Source organism: Neurospora tetrasperma (genome assembly GCF_000213175.1).
Source record: "Neurospora tetrasperma FGSC 2508 unplaced genomic scaffold NEUTE1scaffold_6, whole genome shotgun sequence".
NCBI lineage: Eukaryota > Fungi > Ascomycota > Sordariomycetes > Sordariales > Sordariaceae > Neurospora > Neurospora tetrasperma.
The window spans coordinates 1,249,735-1,275,971 of record NW_009799104.1 but is presented as its reverse complement, the minus strand read 5'-3'; the positions used below and the strand labels follow the sequence as shown (position 1 = coordinate 1,275,971).

General features: G+C 51.0%; 8 protein-coding genes across 8 annotated transcripts; 5 read left to right on the top strand and 3 right to left on the bottom strand.

Annotated features, from left to right (window-relative positions):
• Positions 1-759: 759 nt before the first annotated feature.
• On the bottom strand, positions 760-5,711 carry NEUTE1DRAFT_103696 (uncharacterized protein; the record flags this gene model as incomplete). The annotated part of the gene is made up of 9 exons (XM_009855913.1): positions 760-1,136; positions 1,237-2,308; positions 2,376-2,504; positions 2,650-2,988; positions 3,045-3,238; positions 3,276-3,624; positions 3,723-3,868; positions 3,928-5,311; positions 5,703-5,711. The coding sequence occupies 9 exons, from the start codon at positions 5,709-5,711 to the stop codon at positions 760-762; spliced, it is 3,999 nt and encodes a 1,332-aa protein (XP_009854215.1).
• Positions 5,712-7,002: 1,291 nt separating this feature from the next.
• On the top strand, positions 7,003-8,059 carry NEUTE1DRAFT_16241 (uncharacterized protein; the record flags this gene model as incomplete). The annotated part of the gene is made up of 2 exons (XM_009855485.1): positions 7,003-7,392; positions 7,655-8,059. Coding segments are annotated over 2 exons (795 nt in total), but the record flags the coding sequence as incomplete, so codon positions are not given.
• A 1,229-nt stretch (positions 8,060-9,288) lies between these two features.
• On the top strand, positions 9,289-10,521 carry NEUTE1DRAFT_103695 (uncharacterized protein; the record flags this gene model as incomplete). Its single annotated transcript, XM_009855912.1, has 1 exon — positions 9,289-10,521. One exon carries the CDS (start codon positions 9,289-9,291, stop codon positions 10,519-10,521), a length of 1,233 nt encoding a protein of 410 aa, XP_009854214.1.
• Positions 10,522-11,070: 549 nt separating this feature from the next.
• Positions 11,071-12,180, bottom strand: NEUTE1DRAFT_148625 (uncharacterized protein; the record flags this gene model as incomplete). The annotated part of the gene is made up of 2 exons (XM_009855911.1): positions 11,071-11,868; positions 11,980-12,180. The coding sequence occupies 2 exons, from the start codon at positions 12,178-12,180 to the stop codon at positions 11,071-11,073; spliced, it is 999 nt and encodes a 332-aa protein (XP_009854213.1).
• NEUTE1DRAFT_103693 (uncharacterized protein) lies at positions 12,179-13,973 on the top strand (the record flags this gene model as incomplete). Its single annotated transcript, XM_009855910.1, has 3 exons — positions 12,179-12,193; positions 12,533-12,627; positions 12,764-13,973. 3 exons carry the CDS (start codon positions 12,179-12,181, stop codon positions 13,971-13,973), a joined length of 1,320 nt encoding a protein of 439 aa, XP_009854212.1.
• Positions 13,974-15,528: 1,555 nt separating this feature from the next.
• On the bottom strand, positions 15,529-16,545 carry NEUTE1DRAFT_87409 (uncharacterized protein; the record flags this gene model as incomplete). The annotated part of the gene is made up of 1 exon (XM_009855909.1): positions 15,529-16,545. One exon carries the CDS (start codon positions 16,438-16,440, stop codon positions 15,529-15,531), a length of 912 nt encoding a protein of 303 aa, XP_009854211.1.
• A 1,148-nt stretch (positions 16,546-17,693) lies between these two features.
• NEUTE1DRAFT_124533 (uncharacterized protein) lies at positions 17,694-18,074 on the top strand (the record flags this gene model as incomplete). Its single annotated transcript, XM_009855908.1, has 2 exons — positions 17,694-17,784; positions 17,854-18,074. 2 exons carry the CDS (start codon positions 17,727-17,729, stop codon positions 18,072-18,074), a joined length of 279 nt encoding a protein of 92 aa, XP_009854210.1.
• A 447-nt stretch (positions 18,075-18,521) lies between these two features.
• NEUTE1DRAFT_148622 (uncharacterized protein) lies at positions 18,522-26,067 on the top strand (the record flags this gene model as incomplete). The annotated part of the gene is made up of 3 exons (XM_009855907.1): positions 18,522-18,563; positions 19,897-25,719; positions 25,785-26,067. The coding sequence occupies 3 exons, from the start codon at positions 18,522-18,524 to the stop codon at positions 25,845-25,847; spliced, it is 5,928 nt and encodes a 1,975-aa protein (XP_009854209.1).
• Positions 26,068-26,237: the final 170 nt, after the last annotated feature.

Below are 26,237 nucleotides of genomic sequence, written 5' to 3'. Positions count from 1 at the left end.
GGGGGGCGGGAGATGTTGGGTTGGGTAGCTGTGTTGAGGATGGGGGAGATGAGGAGGAGGAGGAGGAGGAGGAGTACGCCAAGGGGATTGATTTGGGGGTGGGAAAACAGGAATTGAGAGCAAACGTAGGTATGATTGACTCAATGACAATATATCGTCCAGTCATCAGCAAACAGTTTACCCCCTTTTGACTCCAGACTAGGAAGGTTACTGTCGTTGCCGCAAGGATAAAAAAAAAAAAAGAAAGAAAGAAAAAAAAAAAAGAGCGAAAAAGGCGGAAAGAAAGGAAAAAAGACAAAAGTCAGGTCTTCGCAAAAATAGAGGTTCCGCTTACAAGGACACAACACACTACCTGCGTGTATTTCTATCACATTTTAGCACTCAGTTCTACTGACAGGACTACTTCTAGCCAATACTCAATACAGTACTTCTTGTTTCCTAATGCATGTTCTCGCCAATAAGCTTGGTGTTACCCATTTCCCTAGCCCTTCATGTTTGTCGTAGTCAACTCATCCAAGCAAGCCCCAAACGAAGCGTGCGAATCCATCCGGTAGGTATATTGAGCATGGTCGCTATGACCGGGCATCATGACTTTTTTCAACATGTTGACTCATACACCCAATTCAAATCTTCAAGTACTCAAGACCATCAAAAGTTATTCATGTACCCAACGCAAGTGCTTGACTTTCCATGACCATACTCAATCAAACACCGTCAACCAGCCGTCTCTTTCCAAATCTCTTCCAAGCAAAAACTCATCTACTCCCCACTAACACCAACGACCTGCAAAACCGCCTCATTATACCCCCAATTTTCAAACTTACACTCCATCTCCTTTTCCAACTTCAACAAGCCATGCACTCCAATATTGAACTCCATACCTTCTGTCTCGTCTTCCACTGTTTTTATCTTGACTCGCAACTTGCCAGCAATGACGGTGCACATGCGAGTTTCATGCTGTTGTTTTCGGGAAGATGATGACGGAGACACGTCTGATGTGGCTGGGAGTTCATGAGAGCCTCCCACGGGGATTTTTATGATGTGGAGAGAGAAAGATGAGGAGGCACAGATTTGGATGGAGGAGGTGGAGGAGTTTTGGTGGGTGGGTAGATTGTAAGAGGAGGAGAGGGCGAGGTCTTCGAGGCGAGAAGGGGTTAGTAGCTTCATAAGAGAAAAGAAGAAATGGAGGAGCATGAGAACCAAGAGAAGGACGGGATGGTTGGTCAAAGCACTTACTGTCGGAAGGACCGTTTTCTCTGGGAATAGCTTTTGCTTCCCTTTCCCAATCCTCTACTTCCAGGGATTCTTGGATCGCGCTCGGTGTAGGATCTTGGCGAGGAGCGTTTTGCGTGCCACGAATTCGTTTCGAGCCTCGCAGAGAGCTCGCAATTTCTTCCCGTGTAGTTGAAACGACCTGAGAGGCTGCAGACGCCATATCCGTCGAAGCGAACGGCCGTTTCTGTGACTCGGAAGGCGTGGTTTCAGCTAGTGACCTTAGACGCCCAGATCGTCGATAGCTAAAGCTGGTTGCATCTTGACGATAGAGGTCAACATCCTTATCCGCCTCATCGTCCACAAAAACATGCTTCCGCTTGACCATGGCTGCATGTCGTTGTGGAGATATCATCCATTGTTGTATGTTTTCTTTAACTCTGCCGTCTTCCAAACGTTCCAGCATAGAAGCCTTGAGACTGCACATTGTGGCCGACTTATTGAGTACACAGTTCATACAACACCAGCGATTGGTGGGCGATGTCACCAACTGTGGACTCGACTCGGCTATCTCATGGGCAAGTTCCGGGCATATGCTGACACACTCGTAGAACGGACCATCTCCGCGGCGGCATGCTGTGCATTGTTTTACCAGCCTTTCCACTCCTGTTACTTGAATAACCAAAGCCACTCCTAGCGCTGAATGTTTCAGTTGCTTTGGGTCCAGTTTCTTGTCGATGATGTTTAAATCTCGAATTCGAGGGAGGGCCATAAGATGGTTGAAGCTCGGATGACTCGGCCTCGTGAGATCGCGGTCGACCATGCTGCATAAGTACTTCCAGAGTTCTTCTGAGTTCGTGGCAGGTTTTTTTGTGGTGAATTTGTGCGTGGAACTCTCCATTTGACTTCTTTTTCTTTCCTCCTCTTCGATCTCCACCTTCTTAAGAACGGGAAGGCATGCTTCGACGACTGGATCCTTATGAAGACTGACGAGGCGCTTTGATACCACACGAGGTGCTCCATATTGGTGCGTGCCTACAATGGAGAACGTGCCGTCCTTGTTATCGTTTAGGCTAACTGATGAATGCATTTTCGTCTGGTAAAGTTCGGTGTAAGCGCCTTGCTTAAAGTAATGAAAAAGACATGAGCCATGGTCAACTTACAAAATGTGATCCTAAACTCCAAGTGTTCTTGCAAACTACTCGACAAGAGCGAATAGGGCAGATCCATGGTCGGCCAGGCCAAGTCTTATCCAACTCATACCCTTCTGGGATCAAGGCACCACGTGTTTCCTTGAGGTTCCGATCCGCATCTGTCGACAAAAAAAACGTGTTAATTCCTAATCAGTGACAGAATATACCACGAAGATGACTTGCCCCACCAAAAAGTGTATTTCCGATCCTTGCTGGCCATAATGAGTTCCCCGTCAGAGTGAACCTCTGTGACCAGTTTCAATGGGGTCTCCCTCAGTCCTGGTTGTACAATTTTATTCTTTGTTGGGACAGAATAGGGTGTGGTATTTTTGACAGCTTTCCCATGCCCTTTTGTGGTTGACTTCATATACAAACTGAGGCTGAACCAAATAGGCTGGGTACCTGATGGATCTTTGACTCTGATCTTTGGCGATTGGATAGGTTCAATGTCCAATGGCTCGCGTGAGACGACAGCTGAGGGTGCGTCGGTATAATCCTTATCATCCAGCTGAGCTTGAGATGGGCTGCGGAGTATGGTAAACGTCCCATCAAGGTTGTCATTCATGTGACAACCACGATGGGTCTGAAAGCCTTGTTAGCAAAAGCCGTCCACGACTAGGTGAGTGGACGTGTACTGACCAAGAAGTGGCGGCCAAATTGATACCGGCTTTTCGTCAAGCACTGGCATGACCGGATTGGACATAGCCACTGGCGCTTCGGATACTCATAGTACGGAGTCCATCCAGATGGAAGCAGGCCACCATAGAGTTGCTCAAGCTTCCCTGTCGCATCTATGACAGCCCTAGAGTTAGTGGCGCTGCCCCTTTGCGGGCCTATAATGATAGTAAGGTGGAAAAAAGAAAAACATACTAGGCCACATGTTATAAGGACGATCTGGATCGGCCATAGTCAAGGTCTTTTCGGGTTTCGGTAGGGGAGAATCTCGAACGGCAACAATAGCCTGGCCAGATACAAGCTGATTGCTCTGTGACTGACGCCTCTGCGTGTGCTCATTCAACTTGTCTCCAGGAAGCCCGGAAATGAACTTGTAATGGTTCGCTACTGTATGCGACGGCTCGAGCATTGGCGAGTCATCAAGACTCATGGCTTTCTTGCTAACAATGATTGGAGGTTGCTTGTTCAGCATTTTGGTATACTGACCCAAGAATGTCAAAGTACCATCCAGGTTATCATTGTAACAAGCTCCTTTGTGTCCATGCTAGAGAGTTGAGGCAGGAAGTTAGCACATCAGCAGGTCTCTACATGTAGATTGGTAACCTAAGAAACAGCGAAGGTACAGGAGACGTAACGACGCACGCTAAAATGGTTCCCCAGGGCCTTGATGGATGGGTGCACTGTTCTGCAGGATCGGACAGGACATATCCACGGAAAATCGCCATCAAAGAATTGATAGCCGATGGGTATTAGTGCACCTTCTGTCTTGGTTATGTTACCGAACTGATCTGTTACACATGTTAGCCGGCGTCATCTGAAACCTCAGTGGCATTGACAGAAGCATTACCTTTGCAGACTTTGTACGGAGTATCATCAAGGGCCGAGTCTTTGGTATGTTTAGTATAAGGACAAGATGTATTCGTAACTGATACACTGTTATCAGGAAGGTCCGCATAAGCATCGTTTTCCCGGCCACCGTCGTCCTTCTCAGCATCGTAAGTAACCCGAGCGTCGTCGTCGTTGTTGTCATCATCGTCATCGTCATCGTCACTATCGACGATAATGAGCCCAGGAAGTCGACCCAGGGTACTGGCGGTGGTATTGGAGCTGAAGGACCGAGGATCAATACTCTCGACGTCAGACAGTTCCGAGTCTTCTGAAGCTCGGTCATCCCGTAATGTTTCTTGGGTATCCTCCGAAGGATCGGGGTCTTTCGATTTCTTGTGGAGCTGGTTCAAAGAGCTGGTAGATCCGTAAATCTCAGAGTGAGCTTGCTGACTTTTCTGACGGGGGTCCATGGAAGTGAGAGCAGAAACTCCAGGGACGGGCTGAGACAGTTGGGATGATAATTCCAGGTGGCCCTTTTCAGACGACGGGCGTAGTTTAGATTCCGTGCTCGCTGTACCGTTCATTGCACGTTTGGAGGGATGCTTGCTTACGCCCGGGGATTCCGAGTTGAAAGGCGTATAATAAGAGCCGTTACCCTTGAAATAGACGCTCGCAATGGTCGAACCAGATGCCTGTTTGTAGCGCGGGCCAAATGATGATGATGAAGGTTTTGATGGCTTCTTCTGCTGATGTGCCTTCCCAGACGCCGCGGATGACAATCGATCAGGGGATGTGGGAGAGTTGGAAGCATTTGGCGGCAAACTCGTCTTCTTGGTGTTGTTAAGGATTGGCCTGGGAAGCCCAACGTTATTTTCTTTCGCCAATTGACCCTGAAGAGTAGAAGTCCCGGGTAGCAATTTGCGAGAGGGAGCCGAAGCGTCAGACTTACTAGACGGGAAGGCGGTGTTCCTTGTCTCTAGCATACCATGTAGCATCAAGCCGTCTTGTCGCGGAGACGCCGCCGGAGCTGGTTGGGATTGTAGTAAAGATGGCTTTGCTAAGGGTTTTCCAGACGCTGCTGTGGTTTTGGTAGTTATGTTCTCAACCCCTTTTGAATGTGTCCCTGATGCAGGCTGTGCATCATCAGATATTTCGGGGTGCTTCAAACATGCTTGTAGTCTCTCAGTGTCGCCCTCCCCTGAGACAAGTTTAGTCTCATGACCACCATATCCCTGAAGCTTCGAGTCGTGATCTTGGGCTTCAGCCGTGGCTTGAGGGTTTTCGCAACCAGAGCTAGAGCTAACAATCTGCTCTTTGTTGTTCAAAGATGGCGATTCTTGACTAGTCGTTGTTGGGCATGATTCAATGCTCAGAGGTGCCTTTGAGAGCGGGCCGATATGGTCCTGCGAGGATGAGAAATCTTGACTCACCGTGTTGGTTCCTCTCCAGCGGCTTCATTCGCATAGTCCAGACGGCAAGTGTGTCCCAAGTGTCTGAAATTGACGCGTGCGAGGATGATCATGAGATGAAGAAACGACAAGATCAGAAGGGACGAGGGGAACAACAGAGTTACGCAAAGGTCCGGCGCGTTGTAAACGGCCAATATTACCGTGAAAGAGAAAGTGCCTCAAGTCGAGATGGATGAGGGCGGGGTACAGTAAAACTGGCCGAGTGTTTCCTGCAGGAAGACGGGATGTTGACGCAGTGAGTGCTCGAGCTCTCCACGGCAGGAGCTCCCGTCCGAAACAGGGCAACGCGTGTTCCCGTGCATTTCCAAATTGCAAACCAATTTACTGCAGTCATCTTCTCCGGATGGAAAGGAAGGTGGGACTGTATCTCCAAACATTAACCGCTGGGATCTCCCAAATAATACAACCATTTCAATAAACTGTTTGGAGTCTTAGCAACAACCAAACAATATTGGGTCGCTAGATAGGTAATGTACCGTACCAAAAGCACATTTAACAGACCTGAAAAGAGAGCAGTTGGAGTAAGAGGTCATTGTTCAGGTTTCAACATTTCTTTGAGCCATGATATCGCTGAGTGTCACAGTTGCTCTCTTCTCCATGTGTTAGCCTCCTCCCGAATATTTTGCAGCACAACACAACTTGAAGCGCTGCGTAGGTACATATCGCACTTGGCGGATCCACCAACTGCAAGCGAAACATGGAAGAACACAAGAACGACCACACCCCACGCTGGCCAGAGTTGCTTAATCACAGCCTATCAACCCGATCATGTCAATCAGCATCCAGAAGGTGCCAGAGAGTGGTCTTGGCCGGAAAGAACTCACGGGTTGAAAGGTCCTTTAGCAGTCCACGTAAGCAGATCGCTGCTCTCTGTTCATTGGGGTACATTGTCCAATAATTTCTCGAGGCTCGCTGTCGTTGTGTCTTTCCAGAGCACTTTCCTTTCCCTTGAAGACCCATATTATTGGTATGTTTCCATACTTGGCAACAATCTATGTGTATGTCCTGTTTGTTTCTCTCCATCGTCGCCTTCCAGAAATTGTAATTATTTATGGACTAAGCCCAGTACTGAAAATACTCTTTTCATAATCAGACGATATTAATGGATGGTCTATCTACCTAGCGATCAACTCCACCGACAAAGTCTTGTGGCTGCCTTTCGATCTTGAAAAACAAGCCCTTGAACAAGGAAAGCCGCGAAAGGAACCTTGAAGCAACCGATAGCAACCAATGGATGACTCGTCTGGACCCTTCTAAAGGTGACCATGGATCCCAAGACAAATAATATTCCCGGCCACGTGGTGTCTAGGTGAAGTGAAGTAGGACCTGAGCTAGAACCTGGAATTTCAACCTCTATTCACCTGGCATCTTGGCTCCAAGGTTTCATATGATAGGACTATGGATGCCTTCACCTGTTCATATGTAAATCTGAGCCTCTGTTTACCAATCATGGCTTCCAAGGTCGTGTTCACCTGTCGCCAAAATGTCGCGAACTGCACATATTTAATAGACGTATCCCTTTGTCAACCCGACCACAATCTTTCCCTCTTACACCGTCGGTCTCCGACAAATATTGTCACTTGGAATTCACCACTAATGGCTGAGATCAACAACCTCTTTTCACCATGTCAACCCGACCCCAACCGAACAATAGTCCTCCCGATGCCGACCTTGCAATTCCCTTCCTTGACCGAGTTCTCATCGACAGCCCCTTTCCACCCATAGCGATCCTGCTGCCCAGACCCTTTGCCCACTACGACAACGACATAAAACTTGAAGTCACCGCAGTGACAACCACAAAGGATATCCACGTTATCAAACGCGAAGTCGAACGATATCGATTCGGTCTTTCACCAGCTTATAGACCTGATGATAGAGTCTACCTGGTCATGGACATGTACGGTTTCGGACTTCCCGCCGCAGGAATCTGGCGCTTCCAGATCAAGGGTTACTCTTGGATCGACCGCAAGCGCACCGAGGTCCTGAGCATTATCCATGATGAGGTCACAGAGGCGGTTACAGCGGAGAACTAGAACTTCCCTGCTGACTCTATGAGACTGAGTAAGTAAACGAGCTTTCCTTTGTCTACGTCTTTAAAGACATGTCGTGAGCCCAGTGAACAGCTGCTAATTATTTCTTCTTTCCAAATCTCAAGGCGTGCCCCAGGAATGGCTGCTCTGGATGACCAAAACCACCAGCCGATTCCGATACAGAATCAACCCTGATGTTGCGCTGACTTTTCAACTTCGTGCTCCTGTGCAGCCTGTTTCTATGCAGCCTGCCCGTGTGCAGCCTGCGGAGCCCCGGCGCCCACGTGGAAGACCGAGGAAGGTCCGTGTCGATGCCGACTCTGGAGAGCATGACGACATGGTTGACGTCGACGACAACGGATACATGGAAGATGTCGACATGGAGATGAATAAGGCAGAGAACGCCGAAGGCTGCGAGGTGAGCGTGGCTTCTTTTTTAGAGCAGGATGAGGACGACAATGTTAACTACATTGATTACTATGGAGAGAACCCCGCCGACGCCAAGTTCGGGACTGGCAACGGGGCTGACGACATGGACGCTGTGCAAGATGATCAAGAAGACAACCTCATGTTGGTGTGTGAAAGTGAAGATGATGCTGTGCAGCATGAACGGCCGCACGTCGACATGAAGAAAACACCTGCCTCCTGCTATATGACGCCGACCTTATCACTGGTATTGAGGATGTTATCCTTGATTCCTTTGATCGTGAAGAAGAACATGCTGATGCTGGACAGTGTATTGATGCTTAAAATTCGTGGAACAAGTCTTTTGAAGCAGCGAAGTATCTGGAGTTATGCCAGACCTTTCTGTCCTCTGCTTTTTCCAATCCCTGAGTCGTCTGCTACCATGCCTAAGGCCGATTTCCCCATCAAGGGCCGTCGAGAAAGCTCAGATCGCGCCTCCCTTACCACACGTGGTTGCATTCGCCACGGAGAATGCCATTAGGACTACTGGCAAAAGAAAGATATTCAACCACGACAGCACTCAGAACAAGCTTTTTGGGCAGAAAATATTGGGCGAAATTATCACAGTCACCATAGCAAAAGGGAAAGAGTAGATGATGGAAGCGTTCAGTTTCCCAGCTATCACCAAGGCTGCCGCATCCACTATGGAAACTGCCTCCAGCATCAAGGCGACTGATAAGAGAAAAGGTTCAGACGATGAGACGACTGCCGACGGCAATTCTGAGCAGAAGAACAATATGAGCGCTACTATCAGCACACGTCCGGCCAAGAGAAAGACATCGGACGAAAGCAACCTTGACACAATTCACCAGGATCCTATTCACCAGGATTTTATTCACTAGGTAGGTTCCTTTTGACCGGCAGGACACAATAAACCTGAACGCAACAGACCTGGACACAATAGAGCTGTGCACAATCCCCGAGGGTAGAAATTCGAGTATTTCCATCAGCGACCCTGAACTCAATTTCTTCCCTCAATTACACGAACAAAAACGGACAACTGCTCGAAAGTCGTCGACAAGACGCATTTCGATGAAGACAAACCGCGCGACCTAGACGATTTCGACAACATCTCCCATAATAAGAAAGCCAGCAACACCTCGAAAACTATCAACAAGACTCCCGCGAAAAAGGCTGCGCCCAAACAGGCTCCTACACGTTGTTCCTCCAGGGCCAAATCTGCTATCCCAACGACGGACATCAAATCTTCCTCAGGACTCTCTCACGAAGCTGCCGCGGCAACTCTCTCTAAAAAAAAGACACGAATTTTCGGGCAAAGCTGCTTCATTAACCACCAGGGTAATGTCTTCAAAACCCGACTCTATCCCTTCGAACCCCGACAAGGGGCGCGTCAATCGATCCATGTCCAGGAATCCCACACCCACTTCCACTCAATCGGGCTTCAAGACTACAACCATGGACAATCATCACTCCTCTTCCGCGCCATCTTCCAAGCGCTCTTCGACCCTTTCACCGCCAGTCAAGAAAGCCCTTACTCTGAAGGAGCAGCGGGTACTATATGCTGCGAAAGCAGAAGTAGCTGGCAAAGGGGACGCCGAGCCAGCTTTCAGAACAGTGCAGGTGCCTATTACCTCAGTCACTTCGAAACATCTCAACAGGCGTGCTCCCAAGCCCACTACCAAGTCACCCAAAACGGCCCCTGCCGGATATGGACCCAAGGTCGTCATGAAGGAGAATTTGCGCCCCTCTTCGAAGTTTGCCACAAAGACTTCTACCGAGCCATCTCCCAAGAGCGGTTCTACCATTTCACCGCCAGTCAACAAGAAGGCCCTGACATTGAAGGAGCAACGGGCACTCTATGCTGCCAAACAAAAGGTAGTCACCCAGATTACCCGTCGGGTTTCGTCCAGAACTGGATCAGAGCCACTCAGCAAGCGATCTGTCAACCGCAACTACTCTACTTCGCCGACAGCTTCCGCTCTTGCTTCCGCCTCCTCAGTCGGCTCCCCTACAAGCCCACCAGTCGCCAAGAGGGCCCTGACGTTGAAAGAGCAAATGGCACTATATGCTGCAAGAGGGAAGGTGACTGCCCCAGTTCTTCGTGAGGTTCAATCCAACGTTGATGTGGGGTCGCCCACAGAGCTAGCTGTAAGGCGCTACTACTCTTCTTCGTCAACCTCAACGAAAGCTTCCTCTTCCGCCTCCATGTCGCCCAAGACAGATCTAAACGAGTCTTCAGTCATCTCTCGCACAAGTGCCAGCTCTTGTTCTCGGACCGCTACCAAAAACTCTGCCAGCTCGTCTTCTAGGGGTAGTTCCAGGACTTCAAAACCGCCCATTTGCCCTCAGTCGACAATCAGAAAGGCACTAGCAAAGTTCGAGCGAGAAGAAGAGGCCGAGGCTGCACTTCAAATAAGTCCCCGGAAGAAGACAACTTCTACTCCAGTGCCGAAGACCTCAGGGGGGTATACCCTGAAAGAGCAGATGAAGTTTGCTGCGGCCAAGAGAGCCGCTGTCAAGAAGGCTGATGTGGAGGGTTCAGCAAAGACTTCCTTCACGGAAGGTCCCTCTGATTCTGGGAAGAAGAGATCACGAGATGAGGCTTCGTTGGATAACCGCAAGGACGATGGGTCGGGCCGCCAAACGGAGTCTTTGTCCCGCGGAAAGAAGCGCGCAAAGTGGTGTTAGAAGCTGCAGGTTTTGTGATGCTAAGGCGCGTTGACAGTTCCATTTCATGGCCGCGAAGACCTAGGTCCCATGACAATCTTATTATCGATTGATTCTCAGACTGTTACACGGGGTACGAGAGGGTTGTGGTTTGTGATGTCTCAGCTGTTCAGAGGCGGAAGTGGAGGTTGTGATGAAAGATGGAATGGCGAAATCTGAGGGTACACTCGTATAAAGTGCCGGTTGTCTGAATTTCATCGTGACCACAGATGCGGATTATACAGTTTTGCCAACTTCAATCAGGTTCTTTGCACCAAATTCTGACTATAGCCTTCTGCTATATTGATGAAAATAACTAAACTGTGACTTGTATACAACCCGCGACCATTTTTCAACGTGCCCGGCGATATACTGATTTGGATCACGCAACCTATATCTCACTCTCCATGTTCTGTTGCTTAACCACTTCACATGACACTTGATGTCTTTGCGAGGCTACCTAGTTACTGATACACTAACAGACACAGCTGATCTACCTCTAGACCCAGAGCGATAACCGAGCTCTACTGTCTAGTTCTTGACGGCATAGATCTTGTAAGAACCCACCCACTCGTTGAGATCCTCCTTCTCCTCGGCCTCGACCTCAGGCTTCGCGGCAGGCTTGCAGCAAGACGATTCCTTCTTCTCAACGGGTTTGCAGCAAGAGGAGGTAGTCTCAGCAGCCGGCTTGCAGCACGAGGAAGAAGCAGCAGCAGCAGGGGCGCACTCAGTCTTCTTTGGCGCACAGCACGACGAAGACTTCTCCTCCTCCTCCTTCACAGTTCCAGGAGGAGCGCAGCACCCGCCCCTGTTGCCGTTCTCATCCGTGTCCAAATAAACATTGATATCCGCCCCGGTATCCTGAATCAGCACCTGCTCAAAGCCCGCCTCCTTCAGCCAAGTCTCATACTGCTGCTTCTCGCTCGCGCCCGCAATGCAGCCGACGTACATGGCGATGTCATTTCTCAACTTCTCCGGCAACGGCTTCTTGGCGAGGATATCGCTGACGGCCACACGACCACCGGACTTGAGCACGCGGTGCATCTCCTTGAAAACCAAAGGCTTCTCGGCCTCGGGAACCAGGTTGATGACGCAGTTGGAGATGATGCAGTCGGCGGTGCCGGACTCGAGGGGGATGGCGGTGATGGAACCTTTGATGAAGGAGACTTGCGAGTCTGGGAACCCGCGCGAGGCTTTGAGGGAGTTGGCGCGCGCAAGCATGTCGTCGTTGAAGTCGATGCCGATGGAGCGGCCGGTGGGACCGACGCGGGTGGCGGCGAGGAAGACGTCGAAGCCGGCGCCGGAGCCGAGGTCGATTACTGTTTCGCCCTGGTTGTAGAAGGACATGTCAGTCTTTTTTTTTTTTTTTTTTTTTTTTTTTTTTGAATAAAGAAAAATACGATGAAACAAAAGTGTATAAAACAGAGGGATCAACGTTACCTCGCGCAGACTGGTGATAGCCAGGGGGTTACCGCAGCTTAGACCGAGGTTGGCGCCTTCGGGAATGTTGGCGAGCTCTTCCTCGGTGTAGCCAAAAGACTTGGCGACGGTCTCGCCATACTTGACGCTGGTGGTCTGGGAGGCGGCACTGTAGTGCTTGGCAACCTCGTCGTAGATTTGGGAAGTGTTTCTGGTATCCATGGTGGAGGATGATGTGGTTGTGGATGGTGAGTTAAAGACGAGTGTCAAAGAATGGTTGTTGACGCCTGTGTTTGAGTAAAGTAAAAGAAGTTGATGTTGGGAGATGTTCGAGATCTTCCATTTCCACGGTGTCAGGACCTCCTTTTATACCCATCTCCCAGCATGCCTTCCCATCTTTCCTGTTCCATAACTATATCCGTGGCCATTGAGGGTCTTGTGCCGTGACAGTCTCATCTTGTCGTGAATCGGGGAATTGTCGTGGTGGTAGTCCCCGAATTGGGTTTAGTGATTTTTTATGTGGAGTGGGTGGAGCCACCCAAGCGAGTCGTTCTCAAGGACGACGACCGCTCAGGAGCGGGACCGCAAACACCAAAGCCGGGATCGTTGTATGAGAACTACTTTGACCAATGAGCTTCGTTTTTCGTTCCTCAAACTGGCAAATTTTCAGTTTGTCATCGGTGCTTCCCTTCTCTGACTGATTCCGCCTCTTCCTCTCAATCCACTTCTGCAACCAAGCACATCCCAACGCTCAAACCACGCACCTCGGTGTTTGGCTGCAGAACCCGGAATCGAGAAAGACAAGCTGCAAGACATCCCACCCATCCATCCAATCTCACTCACGCTCACGCCCGGATATTGCCTCTCCTTTGTTGGGACCACCTGGAGCGAGCTTGTGGAAACCACACACTCCATCGCCCAAGATGCCAACAGCAATGGCTTCCAACGAGTCCTTCAAGGTCCACAAATTCTCTTCCAAACTGCCAGAAGCAGAAGCTGCTCGGCAAAGGGAGAATCAGCGGCGTCATCGGGCAAGAGTGAAGGGTAAAATTGCCGAGCTCGAAAGCTCTCTAGCTGACACCCGCGAAAGGCTCGATGCAGCTCTCAAGCATATCCGAGAACTCGAGGCCGAGAACCAGAGACTCCGTGAAGCGTCCTCTCCTTCAGTCTACACTCCGGAATCCCGGGATGAGTCACCTGCAGAGCAGCTCCTCTACATGAGCCAAAGTGGACATGATGGCTACCATTACTCTCAGCCCCGGTCACACCAGTTCGAGCCACATCAACCGCCACGGCAACTTCAACAGCAACACCAACACCATCACCACCGACAGCCCCCCGTAAATGGTCTGGACATCCTAGCCAGCATTTCGTCCAGCGAAAGTGCAGTACCAACGCGCCACCGCACCTATCACCCCCACGAACTAGACTGTGCTCGAAATCTAGCCTCCCTACCAAGCTACGAACCCACACCCATAGCCTCTCCCAGAGACATGTCCCCCATTGCCGCTTTACTCTCCATGCCTACCGCATCCCAGAGAGGCCAGGCAACCGACTTTCATTCGCCTTCCGCCACCACCATCTCAGCCAGCTCTTCGACGGAGTCGCCAGGCCGGACCTCGGTCTTCGACTTCAACAGCAGAAGTAGTAGCTACTACCACCCGTCCTCGACCTCGAACTCACAGTCCTCAGTGGACTCACACTCAAACTTCCAGGACAAGATCGGCGAACTCATCAGTTGTCTGGATAACCACATCGAAGACGATGACGACTTGGTTCTGCCGGCTCCTCGACCCGGTGAATCCACCATGCCCTGTCGAGAGGCTTTTTCCATTGTCCGAAAGGTGCAGACGACCAGACCTGATTACTACTACGATACGGACTGCCGTGAGGTAGAAAACGTGGCGAGGGAGCAATGGAAGCCAGGGTTTCGAAGCGCTATTGAGCCTGGGTCAGGATGTCGGGTGCAGACGCATTTGGTCTATGATTTCGTTGATCACATTACTGGGCCTTGATCCCTCGACGACCGGTTGGTCTAAATCAGAGGGACAGAAGGGGTGATGAGCATGGTCACCTCCGGAAATGCAGAGGAGCTATACACCACCGAGGGAGAACTAATGAGGGCATGACAAGCGGTTAGCTGCCCTTTTATTTTTCTCCGAAGCTTGAGGTTTTTCTTTTCTTTCTTTTGGGCACTTCACCAAGAAACGTACGCTGCAGCGTGGTCGAACAGATGACTCGCGGTTTGATCAGCTTGGAGAACAAGAAGTGCTATTTTTACACACCAGCGGACCACAAAAGATGGTATTGGTAACCTGAAGCCTAGATCTGGAGGCTGATGGATGGGATGAACTATGCTTAAAATACGCATAAATCAAAGGCGTTACAGATGACAAAACCTAGAGTGAACAAGGACCATTTTACCAGTATGTTCTTTCTGCTCTAATTGACTCTCTGACGATGCCGATCGTTAACAGTATGCTTACCCAAACAGCTTTTCCTGTCGAGGCGGCTCGAACCGGACGGGATATCCGAGCAATTTTCAAGCATTGGACCACTACAATAGGCTAAGAGCGACTACAGAGGACGGCAAGACCAACATCGGTCATCTCAAATTAGTCTTCAATTGCTTCGGGATTCTTATTTATTTTCCCCAACGTACCTTGCAAGGCTTCAGCTGCAGATCTTCTTATATATCATCCAACCCTGCCTGCCAAGCCTCAAACTGTCAATACATCGTCCGAGCCAAATCCGATATCATACCTGGAGGAACACAGCACCAAGAGCAACTACCTCTTTCAGCATCATTTTTCAGCAAGAGCATTGTTCACCAGGATACCCATCTTCACGCTCACACCCCCGCAGTCAGTCACCAAGGCTACCAGAACCCTCCCCCTCTCCTTTTCAGATATTTTTCGGCGACACGTCCTACAACACTTGCAAATCCTTTTGCAGCGCCGTCCTCCAGCCCACAGGCCTCCATCTCGTTTTTCGACAGCGAATGCGATCCTGCCACATCCCAAAAGAAGAAGAACCACATCCGCACACTCGGCTACAGCCCCGGATAAACACAACGAGCTAAACAACTTCGTCATGCCCGGCGAATGGGCAACGCAGCCTCCATGGGCCGGGGTTTCATCTGGCGTTGAATGCGCCGACGAGGCTGGCGGTGGTGGAGTTCCATGCCGTGGCGGTGCAGAGTGGCAGGATGGACAGTGGACTGCCGGGTGCGAGGGGGGAGTATTGGGGGGATTAGTTTGCGGCTTCTGGTCGATCTAGATGGGCACATGTTGGAGGTTGCTTGAAACGAGGATCGTGGATTCCGACGAGGATGAATACGCCGGGAGCGGGCACCGAGACATCGCCGGAGACGAAGTAGGCGGTATCCAACTCGTGTCGTTATCAATGTCGATGCTTCGTTGTGCTGCGGTAGTTTCAAGCGGCTGCGAAGATATCCCTTACTCGCCCAACCGCTCGACCTTCCCCTCTATGTCCCCTACGTCCTTCGAGGTAAAAAACCTTGAAACCAAACCTCACCGTGTACCATCCCAACATCTCATCCCCCCCTCCTCATCCAAAAACCATCCACCCCCCCACCACCACCACTCCCACCATCACCCTCCACTCAGCCTCCACTCTACTTCCACCCCCATTACCCGCAACCCTCCTCTGCACCATACTCCCAAACTCCCCCACCACATTTCCCCTCGGCCAATACTCACAAACCAAATACCATCCTCCCCTTCCCGCATTCCACCCCTGGCACCACCTCGCCGCGCACCCTACATCAGTCGTATCCTTCCACACCAACTGGGTAAAATGACCCGTATCTTCCCCAAACTTTGCCTGGCTCCCAAAATCATACTTGGCTCGCTCGTCTCCCCACATCTCCACGCAGGATTGGACGTCGGAACAACCTAGAGCGAGGTTCTCGCCGTAGGGACCATGGGAGTGGGTTAGTTCGCATTTGGTGGTGGTGGAACTGGATTTTGATTTCGATTTGGAGGAGGAGGAAGAAGAAGAAGAAGAAGAAGAAGGGAGACCAAGTTTGTCGAGGTAGTGGGAAGCAAAAGAAGAGAGGGTGTCGTTGTAGATGACTGCAGAGGCGTTGTGTTGAGCACGATAAAAGTTGGTGGAGTTGAGGAGGGCGGAGGTGAAGAGGGCAGGGTTCAGGAAGGAAGGGGCGGAGGAAGAAGCCGGGGTGTTTGAAGGGGTTGTGGTTGCGGTGATGGTTATGGTTATGGTTGAGATGGTGATGGTGATGGGTTCTTTGGCATGTTGGAGGAGAAACTTGGCGGGAGGTGTGGGTTTGGGGAGGTGGGTATTTAGATTGAGGTTGTCGATGTGGCGGACGTGGAAGATGCTGGCTTTTGAGGGTTGCTGTTGGGGCTTTGCTTGGACTGGGAGGACATGATTGAAGGTTAGGATTGTGAAGATGGTGGTGAATGTTGTTGATAGGCTGGTAATGGTATGAAAGCGCATTGCGATCGGTGATTGTCACAGTTCCCGCTCTCGTCGTCGGAGATGGACATCAGCGCTTCAACCTTCTGAAGACGACAAACAGAGGAGAATAAAGCTTTTTAAATTCGCCTTGTTGTCTCCCCATTGTCTATGTATTGATTTCAATATGGTCGTCCTTTCGCTTCACTGAGATGGCTGTGTCCAAAGAAAGTCACCTATCAAAATCAGGTTTGAAGTGTAGGTGGTCCAAGAAAGATGGTTGGCTGGCGCTTCGTTGCCTTCATCCGGGGGTTCAATTGAGGTAAGGGTTGTATGGTCCGGAACAGGGGCCGATAGGCGCTGGCGAAGGGTTGATTCGGGGATGACGTAGCGCTAGCGGTTGGGCGCGAGAACGCTCACCTTTGTCCATAGTAACATATCTCTATGGAAAGACGACGGATTTTGAGATATGGGTTTGCGGAAACCCCAGACGAAATGGATGATAGTCCATTAGGGCTATTTTTACTCAAGTTTATCTCTTACTTTCTCAGTTCATCATGTGATACTGCCAGTTTTGACGAGTGTCCAGGTCATCAATGTTAGTGATGGCCAGGCCAATGAGGGTTTCGGAGAGGAAAGCCAGTCTCCCAGTGCACCTGGACGTCAGGCGGGTCTTCACATCTGCACATTGGCCTTCTGTCGACCAGATTGCAAAAGTCCCTGCCTCGATACCATGAAAAGGCATTCTTAGTCGCGCAATTTAAGCATATCATCCCAGGGAAGGATCGAGATCTTTGTGCTGTAGGTGTTCCTCCCCCGCACTCCGAAGTGAACAAGGTACCTAGGTTGTCAGCCATGTGTCAAATGCACAAGCGGGAGTGAGCATGGGTTGCTGCTGCCGGTGATCTGGTTCAGCATGCATCTCTTAAGAATGAAACATGGGACGGCTGTCTCCGTGTTGTTTCAATCCAGAGTTGATGAGATTGGCCTCGGGGGTTCTGAGACATCCCTTTCTTCCTCTTTGTTAGTACACTACTACACTAGTGTAAAATAGAGGCTGTCTTTGTACTGTGAGTCTCAACTCGACCGGTGATGTAATCGACATGCGACAACCCTGACCCTTCTTTTCGTTTGCAGTTGATGCGCAGTCAAGCAGAGAACTTCCGCAATCGGTAACCATCAAGCCAGCCATGTCATAGATGCATTACATGAGACACGTTGCTCAGATATAAAAGTGACCAACCCGTGCCGTAGCAGGTGCAAAATCCACAGAACATCCCCAATACAGACATCAATCGCGATTCAATCACAAGTATTCCTCCACCAAGATGCCAAGCAGCAAAGGCAAACCCACTGATCCTGAGCTTCGCGAGCAGCTCAAAGAAGGTACAACGCAAACAACCCAAATACCCTTTGTTGTAAATTGGCACGGCATGCTAACAGTCTCGTGAGTAGAGATCAAACAAGAACCCAACAAGTCGGGCGGCGGCGTCGGCCAATGGTCGGCATGGAAGGGTATGAAGCTTGCCAAAGAGTACGAGGCACAAGGAGGAGATTACGAGAACGAGGCGGGCAGCAAGAACGAACCAAAAAAGGGGGCACCAAAGGCCAAGAGTGCAAAGACCAAAAGGGAGGAGGAAAGGGCGCAAGAGTCTGAGCCTTCTGAGGAGGAGTGATGTCGGTTTGCGTGTGACAGAAGTGGTGAAGCCCAGTACATGTAGTAACAGATGAACGCCCAAAGCATGAAGAAGAGTGTTATACGGCATTGGGTAACGGCGAACGGGATTTGTTGTGTGGGTCCATATTTACTTGTGCGAGTTGGTGATATCCTTATAACGACTGCCCCGTGTTTGTGAAGATGGAATCGATATGCCGGCACGGCATGTTGCACGGACAAAGAGTCGATGGTGATATTGAACAACCAGTTGTGGATTATTCAGGCATCCATTATTTCGTAAGTGGTACGCCACGAGATTGGAAGGCCGGCATATGACAGCACAGAGACCCATGTTTATTCGTCAGGAGAAAAAGACATAAGCGACAGCATCATGGTGTTTGCTCTCAAGAATTGGAAGAACAGCAAAAAAAAAAAGAATGGAGGCCCCGGAGATGGCAAAGTGGAAATGGAGCATGTCATTGTCATTGTCCCCTGCATATCCAGCATGGTGAGGTAAGCTCTTCAATGCCTGGCCGGTACGTACTGCTCGGCTCCACCAATGATTTCAGGTTGTGGAGGTTGAGGTTGTAACCATAGCATTTCCGATAAGATAAGAAAAGAGCCCCTCTCGCCTGCCCGCCCCAATGCAACCCGGACCACTTGGCTTCCATCAGCCAGGCCGGGGCCCAAGCTCCCTGCCCGCCCGCCGCCATTGTTACCCCCCCCCCATCTCCCATGCCGGCATCACTGCACAGCTGAGGAGGAGCTTTGGGAGGAAGCATCCAAACCAACATTGTGCATCATCAGCCCTGCCTAAACCCGTGTCCCCTGACACGTTACTGTACAGATCGCTCGCCGCATCCATATCCGTCTCTTATTTTTGGAGTTTCCTTTTTTTTCTTCACCTTTAGGTATCCACGCATATTACGTTCTTTTTGCGCGAGACTGGATCTGCCGGTGGCGATTAGCTTGTTTTTGCTGGATGGACAGGTTTCTGTTGTAAGTTCAATGGTCCATCATCCATCCATCCCCTCCAATCCCCCCCGGCCCCATTGTCGTCCCCATGCCACCACAACTTCAAGTTTCAACCATCCATCCATCCATCCAGCCTTGAAGAACTCGTTTCGTTTGGAGACCCCCCCTGTTCCAGCACCCATCAACAACACACAAGAGATGTTCACGTCACGTATGTCCCGATCTTGGAAAGACGTCCTTGACCTACTTGGCCCCCCTTGTCAAAGCATGCTGCATGTTGAAACATGGGAATTCATCTGCTAGACATGATTGCCATCATCACCATCACAACTCCCATTGCCATACCATTACCCTCCTTTTGACAGCCAGTCTACACGTTCAGCCTCGCAACCCGTTGTTCGGCCATTGATACGCGGGGAACCCGTAAGCTAACCCCGACTTCCTGTTCTCCAGATCCTCCGAGCTTGTCTTAAAACACCGAAGGAGGTCGTAATAGGCAGTCGAAGGCTGTCGCAATCCATTTGTCTCGAACCGCTACCACTACTTAAAACCCGTCGATTCGTACCACGCCTTTTCCTCCGTGTCAATGTCGCAGACTTTCCGACCAGCTACCCTCATATCGCAATAACTGAACCAAGCTGGCCCCGAATCGATTTCCTGTCTGCGATTCTCCCACAACAAACTCCCACGATACAACAACCTCGCGACAGCCGCGTCGCAGCCTTGTGTCTGGGACCCGGTCGCGATTTCACTAGTTTGTGAAACACGGCAACTCCTCAACCCCAACCGTTTCGTGTGACCACGCCTTCGAAGCTCTTCCCCCACTCGCTTCGACGACCTAGCCTACAGGGAGCTCCTTGGCTTAGCCGACCTACCATCAAACCATGGACGAGTCTTTAGAGGCGCATCCCGGCGCCGCTGGCCACTTCGCCGCCGAAGGAGCGCATTCTGCGTTCCTCGGCGGTTTGTTAGCCTCTGCCGACACCATCTCCCGCGCCACATCGCCCGGACTGCCATGTTCCAACGGCTCAGACCAAGATGACCAGAAGCGCTACCGCCCCCGAACCTTCAGCTACTTCCGCCTGCTTCCCTTCGAAGTCGAGGAGGAGTCGCACCGGGATGCCGCTTTGAACGGCATCCTTAAGAACCTCTACGTCTCTATAATGGCCGAAGATTTTTCCCCGGGCGCTGTACACTGGACTCGCGAGCTTCAGGGATGGCTAAACCTCAAGTTTGAAATGTCGAGGGAACTTCGGGCCCGTCTCGCGCATCTCTACTTCCATTTGGCGCTTGCCCCCGGGCTTGATCCCAACACGGCCGATAGGTTCGCGAGAATGGTAGTTACCTTGACGCGCAAGCGACATTACCTGAAGCCAGGCCAAGACCTGACGCTGGACTGGCGACCACTCTGGAAAGAGCTCAAGGGCTTGGTTTTCCCTTCAGAAACGGCCCCTCATCAAGGTAGCAGAAAGCGTGCTCAAAAGCACATTATGAAGCTTTGTCTTCACGGGAGCGTCTACTTCGATCCCAAGGAGCGCCGTGCGATACTGGACGAGCTGCTGCCATACTTCAGCACCTCCGACATGTCCAATGCCTACATCGTTGCCGGCGCTATCAATACATTGCTTCCAACCGGCCCAGCACCCCCAACTGAGCCTCAGTCACAGCCGTCTGACTTCGTACCCACCTTCTTCCACTTGTGGTCCCTTATGACGCGGTCCAAGGCCTTTGATGTGGGCTTTATTGACATCTTTTCCCGAATGGCCAGGGATTATCTAAGCTGTACACATGTCCCATTCACTGAGCACGGTATCTTTACTCGTGAACAATCCGACCTCATCTTTACAGCCATTCTACGCCTGACGGAGATCCCTGTTGGACAAGCCAACTCCCCATATGCCTCGCTTGACTACTCTGCTGGGCTGGGGATTTATCTGGAAAAGGACAAGAAAAAGTATCCAGTGCCCTACATGGTTGCTAGGTGGATTGTACACTCCATATCACCGCTTTGCCTTGACCAGGAAAGTTCCGTCATGTCCAACCTTGAGGGTCTAATGGAGTCAATAGACACCTTCTTCCATCCTTCGAACCAGGGAGCGTGGTCTATGTTTCTCGCCCAATTGACTTTCTTCTTGACCGATATTTTCGTTTCACGCTGGAATCGTGAGCAGAGCGGTGAGCTCGATATCCCCGCAGACCGTCGGATAAATAACGACCTGAAGAAGCGATTCGTGCTCTCCCTCAGAGAGGTTACCTTCATGGGCCTCTTCTCCAAGAGCTCAAAGGTCGTCAACTATTACTACACTGCCCTGCAAGGACTCGCATACCTCGAGCCAGACCTGATGCTTCCCGGTGCCCTGCAGCGATTCTACCCGAGTTTGCAAGGGCTTGTAGAAGTGCACCGAACGACTTCAAGTCTCTGCAGTCTTCAAATGATTGCCAACATCATGTCGAAGCAAAAGGGGTACCGCTGCCATATCACCGCTCTACTGGCTTTAGCCCTTCCCGGTATTGATGCCAACGATCTCAATAAAACACAGTACACGTTGAACTTCATCCAAAGTGTGGCATACAGCATCCCTTTTGTCCCGCTTGTCGATGAGAATAACGACATTCATGATACGAGCCTTGCCATGAACTGGGTTCAGGGGGAAATGGAGAGAATGGAGCGCGAGGGGCAAGATGTCAAGATCAACTACAACGAGGAACTTAGTGACGAAGACGAAGCAAACATCCTTCGATCCTCCACCGCTGGTCTTGGAGAGTTTGTCATGGCTTTGCTAGGCAAGGTTTTTGCACTGCTAGAAAACCTTCCAGACGCGAGCCATCTACGAACAGGCTCCCCAGAGGACAACGTGATCAACACGCTCCCTGCTGCACTCACGCCTTTGTTCGCATCGCTGTCTCCTCAGCTCTTTGACTCGGCGTTGGAGAAGCTGGCAAACTTTGTGTCAACTCATGTAGTGCATCAAGCTCGGGATGCCATGGCGTGGATTTGCAATGCCTTGTGCAAGGTCAACCCGGAAAAGACGCTCAAGGTCTTCATTCCCATGTTGATTGTCAACATTCGCAATGAGATCGACTACAACGGTGCTGCTTCAGATCGAAGCAGTGGCACCGAAGTGCTTCCCAGGGACAGAGCGTTGGTCTGGCATGTGAGCATGCTCAGCATGTGCGTGGTCCACGTCGGCAGTGAGGTCCTCAAATACAAGGACGAGCTTTTCGGAATCGCCAAGTACATGCAGGAAAAATGCCGTGGTCTTCCCACCATTCACATCTCCAACTACGTCCATCATTTACTGCTCAACCTTACCCACACCTACCCAATCGATAATGCTCTGTATGAGCCCGATGTAATTGCTCGCGGCATCGACGTCAGCGACTGGGGCCGTACGACTGAGCCATCTGAACTCACCATCAAGTGGCACCGGCCGTCTCCCGCCGAAGTTGCTTTTGCTGTGGAGCTGTTTGAGAGCGAGGCTCGTGGTGCCACGGAGAGACTCATGCAGCTCATGAGTGACGATCCTCCGGTTAGCAGAAAGGGAAAGAACAAAGAGTGGTCAGATGAGTTGTCGCGGAGCTTGACAGCACTTCGTCTTTTGATCTCGGGCGTCTCAACCCTTTTTGACCCTGTCCGTGCGTCAGGAGAAGCAACTGGCTCCAGCGGTAACCAGGATACCGATGCCGCCGGTGACACAATCATGGAAGAGGACAATGACCCGCTGGCTGAGATCGCCGACGATGATGAACTCAAGCGCACATTCCGGTATCCCGCTGGATACGTATTGACCACGGATGATCCTCTCTATCATCGCGTGCACGATCTTCGCGAGGAGGTGGGTAGGACACTATCGCAAACCCATTCCTTCTTGAACGCAAACCAGCAGGATGACGTTGCGTGCTTCACGGCCCTGTATAGCGCATACAGGACGTGGATTACTGACGTCGGAATTGAACGTTCTGCTCATCCCTTGGAGCGTTTGACTCGCTTGTACAAGGCAGATATTTCCCCCTTCAAGATTTCGGGTCTGCGAAAGGTTTATCCTCGGCCACTGTTGATCAAGCGTGCGGATGCGTACCAGCTCCAGCGTGTCAAATACAACTCGGCGTATCGCACCAGCAGTGAGCTGGACCGGCGCCTGCTCTTGGATCTTGCCGAGTCTTGCACGTCATCATACGCGGATGTTCGTCGGGTCGCACAAAGTGCTCAAGACTCCTCCCTAAAGGTCATCATTGGTGGAAGACCTTTAGTTATTCCAGTCATCCTCAAGGCTTTGCGTAAGGCACTGGATGATATGGATCATGACCGTATCAAGGGCGCCATGTATACCTTGTTCTTTACTACTCTGCTCAAGACGTGTATGAAAGACTGGCGGTTCGCTCCCGAGCTTATGAGGCTCTACATCGAAACCGCCAGTGTAGACAAGACGTCTATTCAGAATCTGGGCGCCACGGCTCTCTACCCGCTCATTGACTTCGGCAAGCCGTTTGAGCGTATGATCCTCTTTGATCGGTCGATCGCTGACACCATTCGACCCCCGCAAGACTTCTCAGCCTCCATCCAACGGCGTCATGAGTTCATTAAAGAACGCCGCGCTAAGGTGGAGGAGAAGAAGGCTGCATTAGGGTTGGAATTGATCAACAAGGCCAAGGCTTCGCACTGGAAGGTCGCCACGAGGTGTGCTATGTTTGCACTCAACATGTCTCTTCGTTTTGAGACACTAGCGCCTCCCGAGTTCATCGAATTGGTCGTTACTGGCACGAATGATCCTCATCCCGGTCTTCGCTCGACTTATCTGGCTGCATTCAGTGGGCTATGTACCTCCATTGACATGAGGGCAGTCTACCAGCACAGCTATGAGAAGTACTTGCTAGAGCAAGCTGTCGGAGACAATAAGTTTGAGGTTCCCGTTCCTGAGGATGATCCTGAGTGGACTCAAAAGTTCCTTGCCCAGTTCGAGAACACTGATGAAATCCAATACTTTGTCGATAGCGACTATCCTGGTTGGTTGGTGTGGGGCAAAAAGTTCATAGCCTCATCCGCGAACCCGGAGCCATTCCTAGGATACGACGAGGTCGAGACAGCTGCTCGTCAGCAAATCGGAAAGCTTTTGACCCGCGACTGGTTCAAGCAATGCTTCGAGTACCTCAAGCAGGAACCCAGAGATGCCGGCGCAGACAGATTCAGAATGTCTAATGTCGTACTTCTCATGCAAGTCTTTGACCTCATGAACTATGGTCAGACAGCCGCCACGTTTGACGACATTGTTGAATTGACAAAGGAGATCTACGGAGATGGCGGTGACAAGCATCAGCATCGTGCTACGGCAGAAATCGTCGGAGCCATGCTGTCGGGAAGTAGCGATGATCCTCGCGAGTTCCGCGACAAGGTCTGGGCTTTTGCGGCACCCTTGATGCTCAAGGTGATCGCAGACGATTTGACGCCGGATAATCTGCAGTACTGGATGACATGTCTCCATCTCACGGTTGATTCCAAGGACCCTAGACGTTCGAAGGAGCTCATCGACCCTCTGGCGAACTTTCGCCTTGATATGAACTCCAATGCAGCCTTCAAGGAGTCCGCCAAGATCCAACTGCTCGAGTTTATCATCAATGATGCTGGCTGGCATTTCCGCCGTGACAAGCCCATTCTTGAAGACTTCCTGGCCCATATCGACCATCCCTACAAGTCTGTTCGAGAATCTATTGGCAGAGTCATTGCGACGATTTATCGGACCAGATACCACGAGTCTTTCCCCAATGTCTGGTCTCTGCTAGAGCAAAACAAGAGTGCCTCCTCGATTGGAATTCGCCCTTACGAGGCAACTGAAGACTTTACGGCTACGATCCGCGAGGTCTTTGATCGTATCGAGAAGTGGCGTCATGAGCGCACTCCCGGACAGCAAACTCCCTCCAGCTATACGTCCGGGTCCAAGACAGTACTTGTGTGGCTGGATAGTATGCTCGCCTCGCAGGAATGCATCCAACTTGTACCCTTCTTCCCCGAGCCGTTTATTGACCAGCTGTTGCACATGATGGACGTCAAGGAAGACCCTGAACTTATGCGGCTCGCATACCACGTTTACCGGCACATGCCCAACATCCCCTTCCGGTCCGGCGAGGATGACGCATTCATTGCCGCTCTGATCCGGGTTGGTAAGACAGCGGCATCATGGCATCAGCGCCTACGCGCTCTGGTCAACATGCAAGTCATCTACTTCCGCCGTCTCTTCCTAACCCAACCAGCCCAGCGACAAATGCTCTTCGACGCCGTCGGCGACATGTTGTCCGACGTGCAACTCGAAGTCCGCGACGGGGCCAGCGCTACGCTTGCTGGCATGATTAGATGCTCGCCGGAGAGAATTCGTAACCCCATTATCGAGCAGCTCAAGGCCCGCTTCCAGCTGCAACTGGAGATGAACCCGATGCCCAAGCGCAAGTTGCCTGGCACCGATACGCCCGTGGACGTGCAGAAGCAGATTATCAGACGACATGCGGCCGTGCTGGGCTTGGGCGCCCTCATCGAGGCGTTCCCCTATGCGACGCCGCCCCCTAAGTGGATGCCCGAGGTATTGGCGTACTTGGCGACGCACGCGGCGAGTGATCCGGGTGTGGTGGGTAAGGCGACTAAGGGGATTTTGGCGGAATTTAAGAAGACGAGGCAGGATAGTTGGACGGTTGATCAGAAGGTGAGTTTTTCTGATTTTGATGTTTAGGCTACGATGAGGAAGATATGCTAACACTTAGGTTACAGTACTTTACAAGCGAGCAACTGGAGGATCTGGAGGGTGTGTTATGGAAGAGTTACTTTGCTTAGAGCATTGGACAGTGATAGTGATGATGTGGTGATGTGGTCATGGGGAATCATGGCCAAATGAACGGTTGAGCGAAAACATGGCGGAAAGCCCAGTTTGTGTGAGGAAACCCGAGGGAGACACGTAGATGACAGATGTAGCATGCGGGATAGATTCCAGTAGAGAAGGATTTCCATCCAAGTGAACACAGGCACTTTGACTCAAATCGTCGAGGCGACATCGAAGCCAAGGTTCGTGATCACCACGATCATTAAGACCAGCCCCATGCTATCTATTATATTTCTTTGAGATCCCGTGGCCACATCCCTCTCCTGATTAAGCCCGAGTTATGGCAAGCAACGAAGCCAGCTGTTGCTCTGTCTCTGTCATTGACTTGATGAAATACGCCCCCA